The sequence below is a fragment of the Solanum tuberosum genome, unplaced genomic scaffold (genome assembly GCF_000226075.1).
Source record: "Solanum tuberosum cultivar DM 1-3 516 R44 unplaced genomic scaffold, SolTub_3.0 scf00185, whole genome shotgun sequence".
NCBI lineage: Eukaryota > Viridiplantae > Streptophyta > Magnoliopsida > Solanales > Solanaceae > Solanum > Solanum tuberosum.
The window spans coordinates 480,926-501,383 of NW_006239122.1; the positions used below are offsets into that span (position 1 = coordinate 480,926).

Genomic DNA, 20,458 nt, shown 5'->3' on the forward strand with positions numbered 1-20,458 from the left:
TTGTTTCATTGGTGCTTTCATTGAGAGTTCTCTAATGGCAGAGGACCCAAAACTCAAGTCCCTCGCAGACTCCATACAGGGGGTGAAAGAGTCATTCTCGAGTGAAATCTCTGAGATGCGATCTTTGTTGAAAGAAGTGGTAGGTCACGTCATGGCACTAGGTTCCCAGAATGGTACTTCTGTAGCGGCAACACCTCGACCACGTCAAACTACTGAAGTTTATGGCGGTCAAGCATCAACACCTCTTATTTTACGCCACAAACCGACTTCAGTTGAATTAGGGCGATTCCATGGAGTGAATCCTGAATCATGGGTTTTCCAAGCAGAGCGTTACTTTGAATTTTATGGAATCAATGAGGATCATAAGTTAACACTAGCCTCGTTCTACTTGGAAGGCGATGCCTTGGAATGGTACCGATAGCTTTTTCGCAACAAACATTTAGTTAATTGGGAGCATTTTGCTGAGAAACTGTTGGTCAGATTTCGAAAACGAGATCTGGAGGCACCAGAAGGTCGACTTGCTAAACTTCGGCAGACCACTACGGTTGCTGAATACCAGAGTCGTTTTGAAGCAGTGTCTAATGAGACGATGCATTTTCCAGATCAGGTATTAACCCATTTTTTTACTTCTGGACTGAGGCCTGATATTAAAACTGTTGTTTTGATTCGTGAACCCACGAAATTAAACGAAGCTATACGTTTAGCCCATTTATACGAGCAAAAGATTCAACTTGAGCGTGGTTATTTTAAACCTGCTTTCAGTAAAATTCCACCACTTCTGCCAACCCCCACTCATCAGTATGCAGTCTCAAGGCAATCAACTATGAACCAAATAGTTCCAACCCCACTTATCAGTATGCAGTCTCAAGGCAGTCAACTATGAACCAAATAGTTCCAATTACCCAAACTGCATCAAATCGTTCCCCCATGAAACGCCTTACTCCTGCAGAGTTACAAAGTCATCGCGAACGTGGTCTCTGCTATTCTTGTGATGAAAAATACTCTCCAGGTCACAAGTGTAAGTCTCTTCCCCAACTTCTAGTGTTATCTGAAGACTCAGAGGCGAAAGTAACTTTATCAGATCAAGTTGTATCGGATGATGCCTTAGCCGAGGAATTACAATGCTTGGAGGTTCAAGAACACTCTGCTATTTCATATCATGCTCTATCTGGAGGAAATTCTTCCACTACTCTCCGGTTTACTGGTCATGTTAATGGGTCTCCGGTACAAGTGCTTGTGGACAACGCTAGTACTCATAATTTTATTCAAGCGAGGATGGTTAACTTTCTTCAGTTGAAAATTGAGCCAACACCAAGTTTTTCAGTGGTGGTAGGAAGTGGACAACGACTACGATGTGAGGGCGTGGCTAGAAAAATTCCAATAACCATACAAGGCAGCAATATAGTGGAAGATCTATATATTTTAGCCCTTCATGGTGCTGATATAGTACTCGGAGTTTCATGGCTCGCAACTTTGGGACCTGTCCTAACTGATTATACAAAGAGGATATTTGAATTCACTCTAAATGGTGTCAAGGTCTCGTGGAAAGGGGATGCACCTACTGATGTGCAACCAGTGCAATTACATAGCTTGAGAAGAATGGTTGTTACTAATGCAATTTCCTCCTACTTCCATCTAGAATTGGTATCTGATTTGGAATCTTCATGTACTACTCCGTCTGAGTTAGAAGTGATGCTCAAACATATGAAGATGTATTTCAGAAACCTTTGGGTTTGCCTCCTCCACGAAGTCAGGATCACAAAATTCATTTAGTTCTAGGCGGAGGACCAGTTAATGTGAAGCCGTATCGATACCCTTATTTTCAAAAGCATGTTATGGAGCAATTAGTGGCTGAAATGCTTAAAGAAGGGATAATCAGAGCTAGTAATAGTCCATTTTCTTCACCCGTATTGCTGGTTCGAAAAAAAGATGGCACCTGGCGATTTTGTGTCGACTATCGGGCATTAAATGCAATCACAATTCGTGATAGATTTCCAATTCCTACCATTGACGAGCTTTTTGATGAATTGAATGGTGCACGTTATTTCTCCAAGTTGGATTTGTTGTCAGGTTATCATCAAATTAGGGTTCGTCCAGAGGATGTTCCTAAAACTACATTCCGCACTCATGATGGACATTATGAATTTCTCGTCATGCCATTTGGCCTTACTAATGCACCCTCTACATTTCAGGCAACTATGAACGAGATATTCAGACCTTACTTGCATCGATATGTCCTGGTTTTCTTTGATGATATTTTGATATATAGTCCTACTTGGACTGATCACTTGGAACATTTAGTCTCGGTTCTTCAATTATTGCGTCAACATCAGTTGGTGGCTAAACAGTCTAAATGCTTATCTGGACAAGAATCGGTTGATTACCTGGGACATATTATCTCGTCTCAAGGCCTATCTGTTGACCCTGGAAAAGTGGAATCCATCCAGCGATGGACACCACCTCGTACAGTGAAAGAAGTGCGCAGTTTTCTCGGCCTTGCAGGTTACTACCGACGGTTTATCCACCATTATGCTTCCATAGCAAGTTCACTCACTGATTTGCTAAAGAAAGAGACTTTCAGATGGACACCAGAAGCTCAAATAGCTTTTGAAACTTTAAAGGCTAAATTGGGTTCCACCCCTGTATTGGCCTTGCTAGATTTCAATCAGGGAAAGGAATTGGTGCTATTCTGTCTCAAAAAGGTCACCCCATTGCATATTTTAGTCAGAAATTGAGTACAAGGATGCAACAGGCTTCAACATATCATCGTGAGATGTTTGCTATTACACAAGCTGTGGGTAAATGGAGGCAATACCTTCTTGGCAGGAGATTTACGATACTAACAGATCAGCAGTCCTTGAAGAACCTCACTAATCAAACCATCCAAACTCCTGAGCAACAAAAATGGCTTACTAAACTAGTAGGTTATGATTTTCGTATCATATACAGACCTGGGAAACAAAATTCAGCTACTGATGCCCTCTCTCGCAATTCAGATGCATCTCTTATGGCCATTTCTGCCAGGTAAACAAAATTCAGCTGCTGATGCCCTCTCTCGCAATTCAGATGCATCTCTTATGGCCATTTCTGCCAGGACCTTTAATCTCGAACAAGAGTTTAAATCATTGAATCAATCTCATATAGAATTATTGGCTATTCAGCAAGCTTTACAAACAGATGTCGAGAATCACGGGGATTTCCAATTCAATGATGGATTGTTATTTTTCAAAGGTAGGTTGGTGATTCCATCAGATGCACAACTCCGACATAAGTTACTGTTTGAGTTCCATGCCACAAACATCGGAGGGCATGCTGGTGTAGCACAGACATATCATAGACTGGCCTCAAATTTTTATTGGAACCAAATGCGCAAGGATGTGAAATCATTTGTTATGACCTGCCAGATATGTCAACAGATGAAAGACACTAACTTGCATCCAGTCGGGTTATTGCAGCCTCTCCCTATACCGGATCAAGTCTTTGAAGATATTGCAATGGATTTTATCACTTGCCTTCCAAGTTCCAAAGGGAAGACTACAATCCTTACAGTTGTAGATCGTTTGACCAAATATGGTCACTTCATTCCATTACCTTCCACTTTCTCTACTCAACTTGTAGCAGAAGCATTCATAGTGGGTGTAATTCGCCTTCACGGCCCTCCTCGCACTATTGTCACTGATCGTGATCCACGATTCCTCCATTCTTTTTGGCAGGAAATCAATCGTTTGCAGGGTTCAACATTAGCTACGAGTACTGCATATCATCCACAAACTGACGGACAGTTTGAGGCCCTAAATAAATGTCTTGAACAATATCTTCGTTGCTATATTGCTGATGATCCAAGCAAGTGGGTCACAATGCTACCTTGGGCTAAGTTCTGGTACAATACTTCGTACCAAACATCTGCGGGAATGACACCATTTCAAGCACTGTATGGGTGAGAACCTCCCACTGTAACTCGATATATATTGGGGAGCACTGCTAGTGAATTGGTGGCGGATTACTTAATTCATCGTGATGCGGTTCTGGAGTTGTTGAAAGCGAATTTGATCAAAGCTCGAACAAGGATGAAGAAGTTTGCAGATAAACATCGTACTGAACTAGTGTTTGCAGTGGGCGACTGGGTTTTTGTGAAGTTGAAACCATATCGACAACTTTCTGTGCGGCTGGAAAGGGGTCACAAGCTTGGACGACAATACTTTGGTCCTTTCAAGGTCATCAAGCGCATTGGAGATGTGGCATATAAATTGGAGTTGCCTGTTGAGGCCAAAATACATCCTGTATTTCACGTTTCAGTTCTTAAGCGTTGCTTGGGCGAGCCTATTCAACAAGTAACACCATTGCAGCTCCAAGATTGTCCTGACCAGACCGAGATATATGACTTCAACCTTGAGGACAAGGTCGATTTTCAGGAGGGGAGTAATGTTATGAAATCAATTGATACATCTGTTAATTTGGATAATAAAGAGGATGCGGCTATAATATGTTTTGCTGAATAACTATAATACACAACAAAGGAAATTACAGGAAACAACAACTTAGGGAAATAAACTTGAAATCTAAAACTAGAAGTCTAGAAGGGGTTCAGAAGACAGAAGAAGGAGATGGGATTATTCAGAATCACAAATAACTTCCTTATCCTTTCCTACCCACGTTCTCACACTTTTATACTAATTCCATAACTAACTCTTGCCCTGCTCACGTGACTTTCTTCCAGCCCAAAGGTAACTGTCCAACCTTTTAGGTGGAATTACAATTCTAGTACTCCGACGCGGTTTGCTAATGAAGAAATCATCACTCGCCGCATCCTCTTTATTATCCAAATTAACAGATGTATCAACTGATTTCATAACATTACTTCTCCATTAAAAGTAAGAACACATTTGTTTCAAAATATAATGGGAGGCATATATTTGGACGGAAAGTATAACGGAAGGAGTATATTTGACTCAAAAATATAACGAAGAGTATATTTAAACTATTTCTAATAGTACAAGGGTATATTTGACCCTTTGTCGGTTATAAAATATAGTTTTTTATTCATTTGTCATCGAATTATAGCTCACTGAAAAAAGATATGGTGGAAAACATATTCTCGCTGAAATATTAAGAAACTTCTTAATTTTTCAATGTGAAAATATTATAATTTTTTCTTTTCTAACCAATTTAATCAAAATATTTGTAGAAATAATTACTCGACATTTATGTATGAAGAATTTAAATGGTAAACTAATGATTAATTTAGTAATGGCTGAACAGTTTGCTGCTAAGACATATTGACCATTTTGAGTCATTGGACATGTGTAATTAGATAATTAATCAATTGTTAGTACTTCTTTTTTCCAAAATAGTTGTTAAATTTTGCTTTTTGTTTCAAAATAGTTGTTAAATTTTGCTTTTTGTTCCAAAATAGTTGTAAAAAATTGTTTTAAAAAAAATCAATTTAATTTATTATCATAATTAAATTAACTTAATATTTAAATAAGTTTCATTTTTTCTCATATCAATATAGTGAAAATTACATCTTAAATTGTTAATCAAATTTAATTATGTAGTTTGACTCTTAAAAGTAAAACACTATATATATATTGAGACAAAGGAAATATTTCATTTTTTTTTTCTACAATAATTTGAACCAATCTTTTATAATTCATTCCCCAAAAATATCAAACAGTTGCACTTCTAGAAAGAAAAATGATAAATTATAAAATAATCAAATTAAAAATGATTGATTGAAGGATAAATGATAAGATGTTACAATTATTATTTTCCTTTATATTGTTAATGTTCGTTACTATGTAATTTTTTATGTATAATAAAATATTTTAGTTTTAATGACTGATATATTTTAAGTATTATTTTATAAATGTTATGATATTAAATTTCCGCGTGAGGTGCGAATAATTTTACGTAGTCTTTTGTAATTCATCTAATTTCATTGATTGTTAAATCATGCCGCGAAATAAATTAACTTAAAACACCTTTTTTATTAGCCTTTACCTTTTGACTTTGACTCTCACTTTCTTGGTTTGATATTTATTTATTCTTAGATGTTTGACACGATAGTTACAAGGTAGCTAGGTAGTAGCATCTATATTTTATGTCATAAAGAAGACTTAAATGCACTTTGATAAAAATAGAAATGAAACATTGACAACTACTCCCTTTTTTTTTCTCGATGGTCACATTTTACTTTTCAAACATCAAATCGTATGAAATTCGATTAATATTTTAAGATATATTTTTTCATTATATTAATATGAGATTTTTTTTTATAACTTATAGTATTTTAAATATAGTTTTTTAATATCTATATTTTAAATATAAAAATGTTGAATCATTTTAATTTAATTAAGCTTCAAAAATTAGTCAAATTAATCACAAAAGGAGTATGACAAAGTAAAAAAGAACAGAGGTAACAAATGACTTTGTGGAGACATACATCTTTTCTGACGAAACCTTTCTAGCTTATGGTCAAAGTAAGTAAATTGGGAAATTACGCGGATAAACAAATATATACTAGTTAATTAGTTAATATAGCTATAGTTTGAATTAATTACGGCTTGCAACTTAATTTTAGTTGTAATTACATCGTATGTCCTCTTTTATACATATACAAATACAAATTATACATACACATATATATACACACACATAATTATATAACAGATATACAAATACAATTAGCTTCTCTCCACTCTCTGTCCTCTCTCGCTCGCCTCTCTCCTCTCTCTCCCAATCTCGCTCGTCTTTCTCCTCCCTCTCCCAATCTCACTCGCCAGATATACAAATACATATGTATATCAGTTATATATATACAATTATTTGACAGATATACATATACAGTTCGCCTCTCTTCACTCTCTTCCCTCTCTCGCTCGCCTCTCTCCTCCCTCTCCCAATCTTGCTCGCATCTCTCCTCCCTCTCCCAATCTCGCTCGCCAGATATACAAATACATATGTATACTAGTTACATATATACAATTATTTGACAGATATACATATACAATTCGACATCATGTAGCTACGAATCATAATTAGCAAACTATAGCTATGAAGCATAATTAAGTTATTTTTGAGTGGCTATATGCGAAAATTTCCCAGGTAAATTTAACCAAGTATGTTTGTTTAGTACGATAAAATTTCCCAGGTAAATTCGCCAGATAATGTTTTTTGAAAAAATATATGTATTTCTTATTTATTTTCTAGTGTTTGGTAAGTAAGCAAGAAAATACTATCTCAAGAACATTTATAATATGATCTTGCAAAACACTACGAAAATGGGATGAAATAGAAAGTGAGGATTCGTAAGGTGGGGGTTGGAGGGATTGGGTACGTGGAAAGGAAACAATAAACCTGAAATGTTATTTATCTACCTTGTTTTTCCTATTTTCATTAGTAAAGTTATTTTTCTATTTTTAAGAACTGATGATTTTTTTTAAGAAAAAATGTTTCCAAGCACTCAATCACTCACCACAAATTTGGTGTATGTTGATCAAGGCGGATTCAATTTTTATTTTTTTTTAATTATGAATTTAGAACAACTATTTATTATAAAATTATGGAAAAGAGGTAGGTAAAGCCATTGATGAGATTAAGATATCCTGTATGTTTCTATCTAGATAATTTATTGCCAAGAGTTCAAATTTTATGAATTGATGGTACTAAGATTACTTAAAATGTATTTGCACAGAACTCATATAGAGTAAAGCATGCAAATTACAGCATTAAAATCTTTAGAGCTCAGTGCCAAATAAGGAAGTAACATCATTAAGCTGAGTAGTCCATTTTCAAACAGAACCTCTTGGCTAACACAATAGCCTTTTATATAACCATCTGTTAACTGCTTTAATAAGTTATGGTCCATACAATAAATACCAGAGAACATTTTTTTGATGCAATCACATTAATGAAGATAACTCACAACTGTATTTTTCCAGAATTAGCCAACAAAAAAAAATCACCAAAGTGTGTATGTACAGAAACCACTTTCGACTTTGTCGATATTCTCAAAGAATGACTTGGAAACAAACCAAAACCAAAAAGGAAAACAAGAGAAATAAACACACTAACAATTCTTTTCTTTTCCTCTAGATCTATTTAAACTATATGTAAAAAAAGGGTGGCTGGGAGGGGGAGGGGGTTTATTCAGCAATGCGACGTGCAAAAACAACGAACGAACATCTCTGTCCTTTGTGCAGAGTAGACACAGCAAGAGAGACTTAGATTCTCAAGCTACTAGATGATAAATTTCCCAGGACAGGGCTAATTGGCGAAAATTTACACGTTGTCTTCAGTAAGCTGCACATTATATCCATGCTTTATCTCTGCATCAGAGTAAAATTGGGTCAAGTTTAAGGATGAGATGAACCACAACATAGATCCAGAAACACATCTAGACAGCGACAAAAGAGTGTACCATTTTCAGTAGGAACAATAAATGCTACAAAAATCGGAAACAATTATGAAGTTCATGTGCATCAATGTGCAGTCTAACAACTTGTTTTGCCTATAAGGCTAGAAACTCTCATCTCTCCTAGGATCTTAGTTTGATTAGGGCCATTAGGCATGTCCATTAGAAGTAAGTCAAAACTTTGTGTTGTATTCCCTCTATCCCAATTTGTTAGGTGCTCTTTCCTTTTTTTGTCAGTCCAAAAAAGATCGAGACAATCTTATATTTAGGAATTCTTTGATCTTAACATTCTCATTTCGCCCTTGCTCTTAAAGGCTTTGATGTGATTTATCAGGGACTCCACCACAAAGATACATTTAGTATTTTATGCATATATTCAGCGATATAAGTAAGAGGAAAGTATAAATTCTTATAGGGACGTGTGGGGCCACTTTCTTTTTTCTCCCTTTTTATTCTCCAATTGCTACACTTGTTTTGTGTATTGTTATTTTGTTGTCTCTTTTCTCTAACTTCCCTGCTTGTTTGAGGGTCTATCGGAAACAATTTATTTGCCCACAAAGGTAGAGGTAAGGTCTGCATACATCCCACCTTCCCCAGACCCCACTTATGGGATGAAAATTGGTGTTATGTTGGTGTTGACGTGTGGGAAGCAATTAATGTAGAAAGTCAAGGTGGAACCCATCGGCAACCCCTTAAAATTGGCACCAACTTTCACTTAGACACCTCGAGTAGGTCTTGCCATTTTAAACACACGTAGTAGGGCTCCGTTGTGTCATTTGACACTTTTTGCCGACATGGCATAGTGAGTGTGATACCCTCATTAATGGCCCGTGAAAGACTTATATTTAGCCATTTTTTATTATATTTTTCTCTTCTCCATTTTTCAAGCCACACTACCTCCACTGTTTCCCCAAGCTTAAACTCCTTCAATGGAGGTTGGATTTTCGATTCAAATCTGTTCTCAGAAAAAGAAAAAAGAACAGATTTGAAACAATAAACAAAAAGAACAGATTCCAAAAACAAACACAAATTTAAAGTGGGAACGAGGAAAAAGAAACTAAAGGGGAAGAAAAATGGTGAATTCACACTTGGATACTATCAAAGACTCCATTTTTTCAAACCCAATTCATTTTTTTATTATTAGATGAGAACATCAATTCTTCGATTCTAATGATTAGTCAATTTTTTTATGTTAAAAAATTGTACTTCTTTGTCAAATGATTTTCTCTGTAAGAGATAGAAAGAGTTGAGAGGTATGGGACGACGTTGTGGGGGTTGCAGGGAGCTGTGTAAACTATTTTGTAGAACATTATTTTTGTTTTATTTATTAAATAGATTTTAAAATAATTTTTTCTTTTTTTCTTTTACTTAAAATGTCACATGTAATCATTTAATTAGTTGCTTGCCATGGTATTAGAGACTCGTATTACACTCTCCTTAATATTATTGATGATTGTCAAAATGACACAGTGGAGCCCTACTACGGGTGTTTAAAATGGACTAGGCCTACTCTAGTTTCAAAAATAATTAGACTAGGCCTACTTGAGGTGTCTAAGTGAAAGTTGGTGCCAACTTTAAAGGTTGCTGATGGGTTCCGCTGAAAGTCGACATAGCTAGCAGAGCCATTTAGACTCTTGCAATGAACTGGAATTGTTATCTAAACTGTAGATATTGAGACCCCAAAGAGAAGGTATTACTCACAAAAGATATGTTCAGATAACGATTCCAGTACATTGCAAGAGTCTGAATGGCGTTCATTATGAAATTTAGGATCATCAAATTCATTGATATTATTACAATTTTGATAAAGAAGAATCATCAAATTTAAAGATCAAAAGAAAAACACAAACAAAACAAAGAAAGATAAGAAACAGGGGCATATAGTTAATATTGACTCTCTGTTATGGATATGGACCATGGTCTTACCACTCATTCTGCTCTACAAACCCAACAACCAAGAATTCATAGGCAGAAAAAGGGGATCTCTCAACTAAAAGTGAACCCAAGGATAAGCAGGATAACTCAAATGGCATTTAGATAATGCTAAATTAGAAGTTAGAACTGTAGAAAATAACAAACAGAATCCTGGAAGAAAAGGGTTAAACAATCATTTGACGCTGCTAGAAATTAAAAAATTAATCATTTGTGAATTTCATGGAAGTTCCAAGAGAACTCCTTACTAGATATTTGCTTCATCATTCTAATCTTTCACTATTTCAAGAAATCACATACTTGCATCACTTGCTGTATACTAGATAATTACTTCATATCCAACTTGCTTCCCTCTCTTCAGGAAGAAATCACAATGAATAAGGCTGCTGGTAGTCTAGCAATTAGCAGATATTAGTCTGGAATCAGCAAAAGGAGTACACGGATGAAATATTACTTTTAGAAGGCTACTGCATAACTGGGAGCTGGAAAGAGTTGTTGAAAGACCTTGGAATCATTCCAAGGGTTCAAAGATACTGAAGATTAACTTATATGGAAGCCCACCAGTAAAGGAACTTATTCTGTAAACTCGGCTAATAACATTCTGATTAAGCACAGACAATCAATTAATCAGTGGCCATGGAGATCCACTTGGAAGATAAAGGCTCCTTTTAGGGTGGTATGCTTTTCTTGGCTAGTACCAAGTATTGCTTGCCTCACACAGGATAAACTTCAAAGAAGGGGATTCCAACTGTGTTCTAGATGCTTTTTGTGCGGAGCTGCTAGGGAAAATAATAGTCACCTATTCATTCATTGTCCTGTTACTAGACAATTATGGCAACTATTCTTGAACATGGTAGGACTCAGATGGTCAATGCCAGCAACAAGTGTTGATTTACTGAAATGTTGGAACCAGAATGATGGGGCAGTTAGTCAGAAAAATTGGTGGAAACTTGTCCTGCTTGCACATGGTGGACCATTTGGAAGGAGAGGAACTATAGAGCTTTTGAAGACAAATACAATTTTATGGGGAAAATCAAGATGAACTGTATATTTTTGTTTTATTTTTGGTGTAAAGAAAGCTATTCTGAAGAGGCTGAATCACTAGTTCATATGATAGGATCCTTATGAAGCAGTAGTCTAAGCTTGGTTGGGATTTTGTAAAGTCTTTTGCACTGTTATGGTGTAATTTAAAATATATAGTTACCAGTTTCAAAAAAATATTCATTCATTGTCCTGTTACTAGACAATTATGGCAACTATTCTTGAACATGGTAGGACTCAGATGGTCAATGCCAGCAACAAGTGTTGATTTACTGAAATGTTGGAACCAGAATGATGGGGCAGTTAGTCAGAAAAATTGGTGGAAACTTGTCCTGCTTGCACATGGTGGACCATTTGGAAGGAGAGGAACTATAGAGCTTTTGAAGACAAATACAATTTTATGGGGAAAATCAAGATGAACTGTATATTTTTGTTTTATTTTTGGTGTAAAGAAAGCTATGCTGAGGAGGTTGAATCACTAGTTGATATGATAGGATCCTTGTGAAGCAGTAGCCTAAGCTTGGTTGGGATTTTGTGAAGTCTTTTTGCACTGTTATGGTTCAACTATTATATATATAGTCATTACCAGTTCTAAAAAAAAGTCCAGCAATTAGCCAGAGGAAAGGCAACGGGGTTTACAGAGTTAAGAAAGTTGCTGATTCATTTCTCTCACTTAATACTGTAGAAAATAACACACAGAATCCTGGAAGAAAGCGGTAAACAATCATTTGACTCTGCTATAATTTTTTTTTATCATTTGTGTATTTCAATGAAAGGTTCAAGAGAACTCCTTACTAGATATTTGCTTCATCATTCTAATCTTTCACTAATTTAAGAAATCATATACTTGCATCACTTGCTGTATATGTTAGATAATTACTTCATATCTAACTTGCTTCCCTCTCTTCAGGAAGTAACCACAATGGATAAGACCGCTGGTAGTCCAGCAATTAGCCAGAGTAAAAGGCAACGGGATTTACAGAGTTAAGAAAATTGCTTATTCATTTCTCTCACTTAACATATTCTTGTTCAAGATTTCAACCACTCCCCAAAATTAGTGGTAGTATTATCATTTTTTTGAAGCTACAGAAATGCATGTGATGGATTAAAATTAACCTATTTGAACAGATACACTTTCAAATCATATCACGAATGATGAAATAAAGACAGATAAAAGAACAGCTCTGTACTGCACTAGCAAAATCCAGAATTAAGTGAATACAAGTTTTTTTTGGGCAATTGTAGTGAAATATATACCGAATACAAGATTAATTAAGCAAAAACGACAGAAATTGTAACTTCAGTCAAGTTGACATACACATGATATGGCTTATTTTTCAAGATGCACAATTCACCATTTCTATAAGCTTAGCAGTGGTAGGGCAGTTAACCATTAGAAATTAGGAATCAAATTACCTTTGAGTGAAGCCTTTTTGTACTTATCCTTCCTTTCAACCTCATTTTCCCATCCACAAATATCATTACCGATTTCATCTCTCTCCTCATTTCCAATTTCACTTTCACTTGCTGTCTCCCATTCTGAATCATCAGTTTCCTGGCCACACATGTCTCCAGCATCACCCTCACATTGAACTCCACCATGTTTAATAGCAGCCTCTCTAAATAACCAAGCTGCACGCATCTGCTTTTTTACCAAACGCTCAGCATAATCAGGAACCTTGTTTTGCCTTAAAGACAGATCAGGATCATTTGATTGTGAACACTCATTTATAAACAGAATAGCATCTAATAAGCTCTCCTTAGCTAAACCAAGCATGTCATATGCCTGTGCTCTTCTCCAAAGGCTTTTGGCATGACGGTTCACAGGATTATGAAGACACAATGCACGAGTAGCATCACCTATAGCAGCCAAGGGTTGTTGCAACAAGAGATGACATTGAGCGCGATTGCTGTAGAGCACCACTCTCTCTTTCTTTGACCTCATTGGGCACAACGCCAATGCTTCTGAGTATTTAGCTGCAGCCCCAGAAATATTTCCTGATGAAAACAGGGAATTCCCTTCAAGTTTTACCACCAGTGCAGCTGCCTGTTTGATATGAAGGTCCTCTTTAGGCATATTTTTCTCCCATTTTAGTCTCTGTTTGGAATTCAGTAGTTCTTCAACTTCTTCTTTCACATGGCTATTGATTTGAGTACGACCTGTCCCTTGTGATTCAATACATTCTTGTAGAACATTGACAATAGAGTCTCCAAGCTTCTTATGATCCCCAAGGGATGATATCTCCGCAAGATCCACAAGTGCAGGTACAGCCTTTTCAATAACCTACAGTAAACATAGGAGACAAGAACTTCAGCAATTTTAGATGTGTCCAGATCTATGCTTAAGATACTGCATGCTCTGGCTTTTTCGGATTCAGCTTATGGCTATAATATTTTTTTTATGACACTAATGGCTATAATATTAATATGGTAACATTAGTCATTAAAAAGAAATTACGAGGATGCTTGGGAGTTAGGATGATCTCATCCTGTGAGCACATCTTGGCTATGAAATATAGATAGAGATCACGCCCAAAAGCTGCCATTTCTATTCAATTGATACCAAATCCAATTTGATTGAACGCAGGGATTCAATTGCCAAGTTAAGGTCTACTACTGACTAGGGTTAAATTTCCAGAAAAACTCCCAGTCTTCCTTATTACTTGTATTTTTTGCATTTACACTTTCTTTTATACATATAAACAAAATCTGAAATTCTAATGTAAGTTGAAATTTACATGTTAATGGATCATAGTGGTACAATGCTGAACCTAAAGTGCTAGAGATGAAAATGGCTGCAGTACTTTATAATGATACTATCAGGAGCCATATGAATTGCAGCACTATCAGAAAGAAACACTAGAAATTTCTATACTTTGAGCAATCAAAAGTGCACATGTTTGAAGCAGTAGTACAGAGTTAATAACACACATGCACATGACTGTTCCTATATTTGATGTCTTCATCTTCCTGGGGTTGCGTTCTATTCAGGGTACTAGTGGTAACACTGATATGGCCACTCTAGAATTTTTTCTTTTTTCTTTTGAAAAGTCAAATTTATATCTTTGATAAACCAAGGCATCTAAATAGTATTTACAGTCTGGGGACTTTGTTAGCAATTATTGACCATAGAGTTTACTCAAAGTAACTGGTCCTTAGTTAGAGAAACGTTTTCAATCTGTCCTATAGGTTATGTATTTTTTCTCCGTCAAAATATAAATGTCAAAAAAGGACATGTATGAAGGAGCCATCACTAGTGTGAGAACATTAGTAGGAGAGACCAAGAAAATTCCCATAACTGTGGGTTTACACCAGGGATCGGGCATTGAGCTCATACTTGTTTACCCTAGTTATGGATGAGCCACTCAATACAATACAAGATAAGGTCCCAATGCTATTTGTTAACTATTGTGCTAATTGACGAAACCTGCTAGGGTGCCAACTAAAAGCTTGAGCTATAGATAAGCACTCGAGATGGTAAGGTTTTTAGGATAAGGACAAGTAAGACTGAGTACATCTACTGCAAATTTATTCAGCATTAGAAGAGAGAAATTGAGGTGAAATTAGACGTGATTGTGGTGCCTCAACGCAAACAATTCAGAATCTAGGTCCATCATTCTAAGAAAACTAAGGATAGATGCAGATATACATAAAATCAGAGTCGGATACTTGCAATATGGAAGTGCTACCATGGTGTTACGTAATAGAAGGATGCCCACCAATGGTGAACGGTAAGTTCTATAGAACAAGTCATAAAACCAACAATATTAAATGAAAGTGAATGTTGGACCACTAAATCCAATACATCCAAAAGATGTGTCACAGAGATGCGGGTAAGATGGATTTGCAGTCATACAAGACTAGACAAGATTAAAAATGACCACATTCCCCAGAAGGTGCAAGCACATTTTGAGGATAGAGTGAAGATCGCTTAGGATGGTTTAATCATGTCTTGCGTCGATCTCCAATGCACCGGTCTGTAGGTGTGAAACCATGGTGAATCAAGGCGTTAAAAAGGGAAAAGATAGACCTAAAATCACATGGAAAGAACTTGTCTGAAAGTACCTACAATCTCTTTGGAATCCATGCAAACTTCATGAGAGGTAAGGCACAAGGGAAGAAAAGATCAATATAGATGATACTAACTAGTTGGAAGAATATTACAGACATGTTAGCACGTTTACTTTAGGTCCTATGCTTTCTAGTCTTTTAGCCCTATCAGAAAATTTTATGCCAGCAGAAAATATAGTGTTTCAAGTACTTCTTATTTTTGTAATATTCACCTAGATGACTTTAAAATGGAGAAGCATGGACAACAAGAATTTCTATAGCCAACTCTAACTTGTTAGGGACTGAGACATAGTAGTAGTTGTTGTATTCTCTTCTCCGCAAAATAGCTATGATATTCACTTCTCTTTTAAACCTAGAAGATGAGAGACTTCCATAAAGTACAATGAGAAGATTAACATTAAAGCACAATGAGAAGATTAACATAATTACTCTTCTAGCTAATAGCACTTGCAGTTATTTCTCATTGTGCAAGTAGATTTTTCTATCTGTTGCAAAAGGTCTAAGGTGAGTTACTCCAGAAGGATAAACTAATATGATTTCATCACATTGTGTCACTTTCCACCTCTAAAACAGGTTCTCTGGTTCTACCTGAAAATAGATAGGACAAAACAAAACCTACTTAATGGTTCATCAAGAATTCGATCAGTCCTAATTGTATGGCTCTGATGATTTGGCGCATCTTACCAACAATAAGAGAGATTTATCTTTGTTAACAACAGAACTTAACTCAGAATTGTAATACTTGTTAAACAGAATATCTGAAAGAAGAAGTAGACCAACCAAACAAGATGCTCATTTTAACCTTTTTGACAGCACAAAGCCAAACACCTTCAAGACAGACAGGCATCACAGATAGTAACAATAGTGAAATCAGGTGCTGTAGGGCGAAAAACAGAGACCCGTGTAAGTTAACATGACCAACACCCTCACACCACCCTCTTTGCTTTAAGTCCTTCCGCCTAATACATGAACATAAACGGTCATCCACATGCAAATGAAGTCACTGGTACTGGTGGTGGTGGTAGTTGAAGATGCTTTTCAATTATTATGTGATTGAGACAGTGGCGGCTCAAGCACTCTAGCAGCCTAAAGCCAAAATTTATTTGGAGGCCTTAAATTTACAAAATAGAATATCTTTTTACCCCAAAAAAAATCTGTTCTTCTAGCTTTTTGAGATGAAAAGTTATTAATATTTTGTTATTATATATTTCTTCTAATAATTCTTTTTCGAATAATAATAAAATCAACTCATTTAATCTCTTTTGAGAATTGTTGATCTTAGGTAAGATTTTTCAATTTTAACTTCAAGAAAACTTTTTACCGATGAGGCAACTAACAACTGTTACAGGAACTTTTTTTTTTTTTGAACTGTTACAGGAACTATTAACATTATTTTAGAAGAAAAAGCATTTGAAAAAGAATCAAATCTATTTAATTGCTTGAATAAGTCTGTTAGAGTATTATTTTCTACTTGTACTATTTTCCTTAGCATTTTTAATTTAGAAAATAAGTCTAATCATCAAATATCAGATTGACTTTTAAGGAACATTCATTAAGTTAATATCTTTTTAACTTCTCGTCATCTGATGAACTCAAATAAGTATTCATACATCCCATAATAATAATTCGATGAGTTATTCACAAATGTAACAAAATTATCGTTCTTTTTCTATGAATTTTTTTACCTTTCAACTTCCCCCACCCCCACCCGGGGGCCTAAAGCAAGTGCCTTACATGCTTCACCATGGAGTCGGCACCAGATTGAGAGGGTATACATCAAACTTCAGAACTCAGGTTCTCCTATTTTGTTGATGAAGCAGGTTCTCCTATTTGCGGATTGATTCTTTTCTTCATTTTTATTTCTTTCTAATATTTACTAATACCATCTCATTAATAATACATCTCTCAAGTGTTGCATGTTTGTCTTCAATTCTTATTCTAGTATTCACAGACTTCATCAAATGGAGCTGAATATCCCAAGCTAAGTAGCAGAATACATAGTACAGTATTCTGAGACCTGTTCTCAGGACATCTGATTTTTCTTTTATGGACAAGTACAGTGGAACATTACTTTTAAGACAGAAAGTTTCTTTTGGGGGTGATCGCTTATGCCTATAGGGCTATACCGATAGCATGCATGCTTTAAAGTTCACACAGAGTTCCACATCACTAGAACACTCATCTTTTGTTTCCATTGTCTCTATACAGATTATGGTACACATGCATGCCCCAAATATGAATTCTTATGCACATTCTGAAGGACCAACCTCTTTGAATTAGAGTCTGCTGGGTGTATGAACAAAATTGACTTCAAAGATCAGTTAAACATCTATGGTAAGATACCTTCATAGTGAACTAAGAGAAGAGTATCCAAGGAGTGAAGTGTACCTATTTTGTATAAACAAGTTCTGGACGCACACATGCAACATAGGAAAAGGAATGGAGCACTTTCACATTTAATGGATGGTCTTAACCCTTATATGGTCAAAGTTAAGCTCCAAGAAGTAAAAGAGAGAAATAAAATTATTTATATAGCGTACATATGTCATATTCTACCATTAGTGCTCTATTCTGCCACCTGATTATATTGAAAGTAAAACCAATACCGAATAAAATATTCCAGCTATTAGCTCCAGCAGAATAGTTCTAGAGAACATAATTACCTTATGACAGGTACTTGGATCCTGGAGCAACCACAAAAGACAGTCAATTGCCATATACTGCCAGTCATCCGATGAGCGAGCTATATTGCACAATGCCTCTATTATACCAGGACATGCAGCAACAGGCCCTCTACCAAGCTTGTGATGGCAAATTGTCCTTAACAGGCCGATTCCAGCAGGGGAGTTTTCATTAACAAGTCCACCCCACATTCCTGGAAGCTTTGCTAGAAATTCTGGCTTGCAAATAGTAGGAAGAAATTCAGGCTTGAAAGCAAAGCAATTAATAAGCTGAAGGGACCAACATTGTAGCTGACTGGCCCATTCTTCTGCCTTCCGGGACTCCATTTCAACTCCACCCATGCCACGTGTAAGAAGGTCACAATGATAACTAAGTCTTCTATCAACATATTGGTAAAAGTGAGAGTAAACAATTTCAAGAGAACTCATCGCGAGTTGGATGGAGAGCTCTAGAATCTCACCATGACTTGCAACAGCTGGAAAAGTGCTGGCATAGGTAGCTAAGTGTCCTAAAGCTCTCACTGCAACTCTCTGTTCAACCCAAGTTAGCCTACCTCTCAAAAGTTCAACTAAAGGAGGGATGATTCCAGCACGCACAGCTCTATCAGCAAACTCTTCCATATTCATAGTATATGATCCAATTATATGTGCCGCATAATAAGGAATATATATATTTTGGTCATGTGAAAGCCAGCGGCGGTTCTTTAAACCTTTCCAAATAAGTGCTGACATGCATTCAAAAATCCCCAATTCAATGAACTCCGGATCGTTAGGATGTGCCATGGCAGTGTTCCATAGGCCACTGATGGGAAGAACTTGACCATCATCATCCTGTGAAGGAAGTTCTCGAAAAAACTTCAATATACTTGCTCGGCGCTTGCTTGGGTTTCCTTCTTTCATGACACAGAAGAAGCATCCCGGGTATGGACAGTCAGCAGAAGCTTTATCCATGCTCATCTAACCGAAAGAGTCAGAATTTACTTTTAAATCCACCTTCTTGTCGGCAATGTACCTGCAAAGACACGTTTGATTGCCTCTGTGAAGTTTTGAAATGCATTTTGCAGCAGAAATCATAAGAAGAACTAAGAAGTCAACAAATGTGCATAACATAAGAACTTCAATACTCTTCCCCAAGTCACTAGCAACACATCAAATTGAGGCCAAGGGCTTTGGTCTAATCAAGAGTTCATGAAATGGCAAGAAATTCTATTTATGATTTATTTGTGAGTTAGGGGCTTCATCACCCCTCCTGCCGGGCTTTAAAATTTGCTTAGGGCAACAATAGATCCAAGTATGAAAGGGTATTCTATTTGAAAAAAAAATATCTTGAAAGTGTGAGGTCAATGAACCAACCAAATCCACAAAAAGAGTAACTTTCAGGCAAGAAACACATAGCCCAGCTGCTATTGGGAACTAAAAATAGGGAAATTAAACTTGCAAAACAATGTACTTCCATATTTTCCATTTCTTACACAAGTTCCACTATCAAGTCTACTCCTTTGCCCATATTCAATTACTCCACAATTTACGCGAAATTACAGTAAAAATCTACAGAAAACACAAACTTTTAAAGAACCCAGTTCCCCTTGTACCTGGAAGCATTCATTACTACAAATAGACAATGCATAAAACCCCAAGTCTAAAAGGCAAATGAGAGAAGCAAACATCTTCAAAAAACAGACAAAACTGCTGATCCTCGCTATAAAGTGGGCATCTTGCAAAATTAAACAGATCTAAACAACAATTAAAACAAATCAAGAACAAGTAACCCCATATAATTGTAGACAAATTGAGATTTACAAAATTAATAAACACCACCCAAAACCTTTTTTTCACTAATAAACCACTCAAAACAGTATAAACAACAAGCAATAACAACAAGAAAACAAAACCAACCTGCCAGAAAAAAACCAGAAACAAAGAGAAGAATTGAGAAAGTTACTTACTTGGTCTTAAGAAGCTTGGAAAGAAGAGGCAGAGTGGTTCTTTTTCAAAAAATAAAACTTGGGTATGCAAAAGAATACAGCAAGAAGCAGCTTTCAGACAAAAGATTGTGTTTTTTTTTTTTATTATTGTTTGAGAATTTTGTACGTCTCCTCACTCTTGACTGTCAAATTTCAAGACGGGTTTTTTTTTTTGTTTGTGTAAATTGGTCTTTTCCCTTTGTGCTGAAGGGGTGTTGGGGGTGGGGGGAGGCTAAAGAGGGGATCCTGACTATTTTTTTTAATTTTTAATTTTTAATATAAAATAAAACAAATCTCCAATATATACTCTTTAATTTTTTTCCTTCTAAATAACCTCAACAACTATCTAGATCACA

At 36.1% G+C, this 20,458-nt stretch overlaps 2 protein-coding genes across 2 annotated transcripts; one reads left to right on the forward strand and one right to left on the reverse strand.

Annotated features, from left to right (window-relative positions):
- The first annotated feature begins 879 nt into the window (after positions 1-879).
- On the forward strand, positions 880-2,735 carry LOC107062094 (uncharacterized). The gene is made up of 2 exons (XM_015312325.1): positions 880-1,644; positions 1,722-2,735. The coding sequence occupies exons 1-2, from the start codon at positions 880-882 to the stop codon at positions 2,733-2,735; spliced, it is 1,779 nt and encodes a 592-aa protein (XP_015167811.1).
- A 5,140-nt stretch (positions 2,736-7,875) lies between these two features.
- On the reverse strand, positions 7,876-20,243 carry LOC102588167 (uncharacterized). The gene is made up of 4 exons (XM_006355291.2): positions 20,085-20,243; positions 18,121-19,150; positions 12,803-13,670; positions 7,876-8,327 (listed from the first exon to the last, which is right to left on the reverse strand). The coding sequence occupies exons 2-4, from the start codon at positions 19,093-19,095 to the stop codon at positions 8,281-8,283; spliced, it is 1,890 nt and encodes a 629-aa protein (XP_006355353.1). The 5' UTR covers positions 19,096-19,150; positions 20,085-20,243; the 3' UTR covers positions 7,876-8,280.
- Between the last annotated feature and the right edge of the window lie 215 nt (positions 20,244-20,458).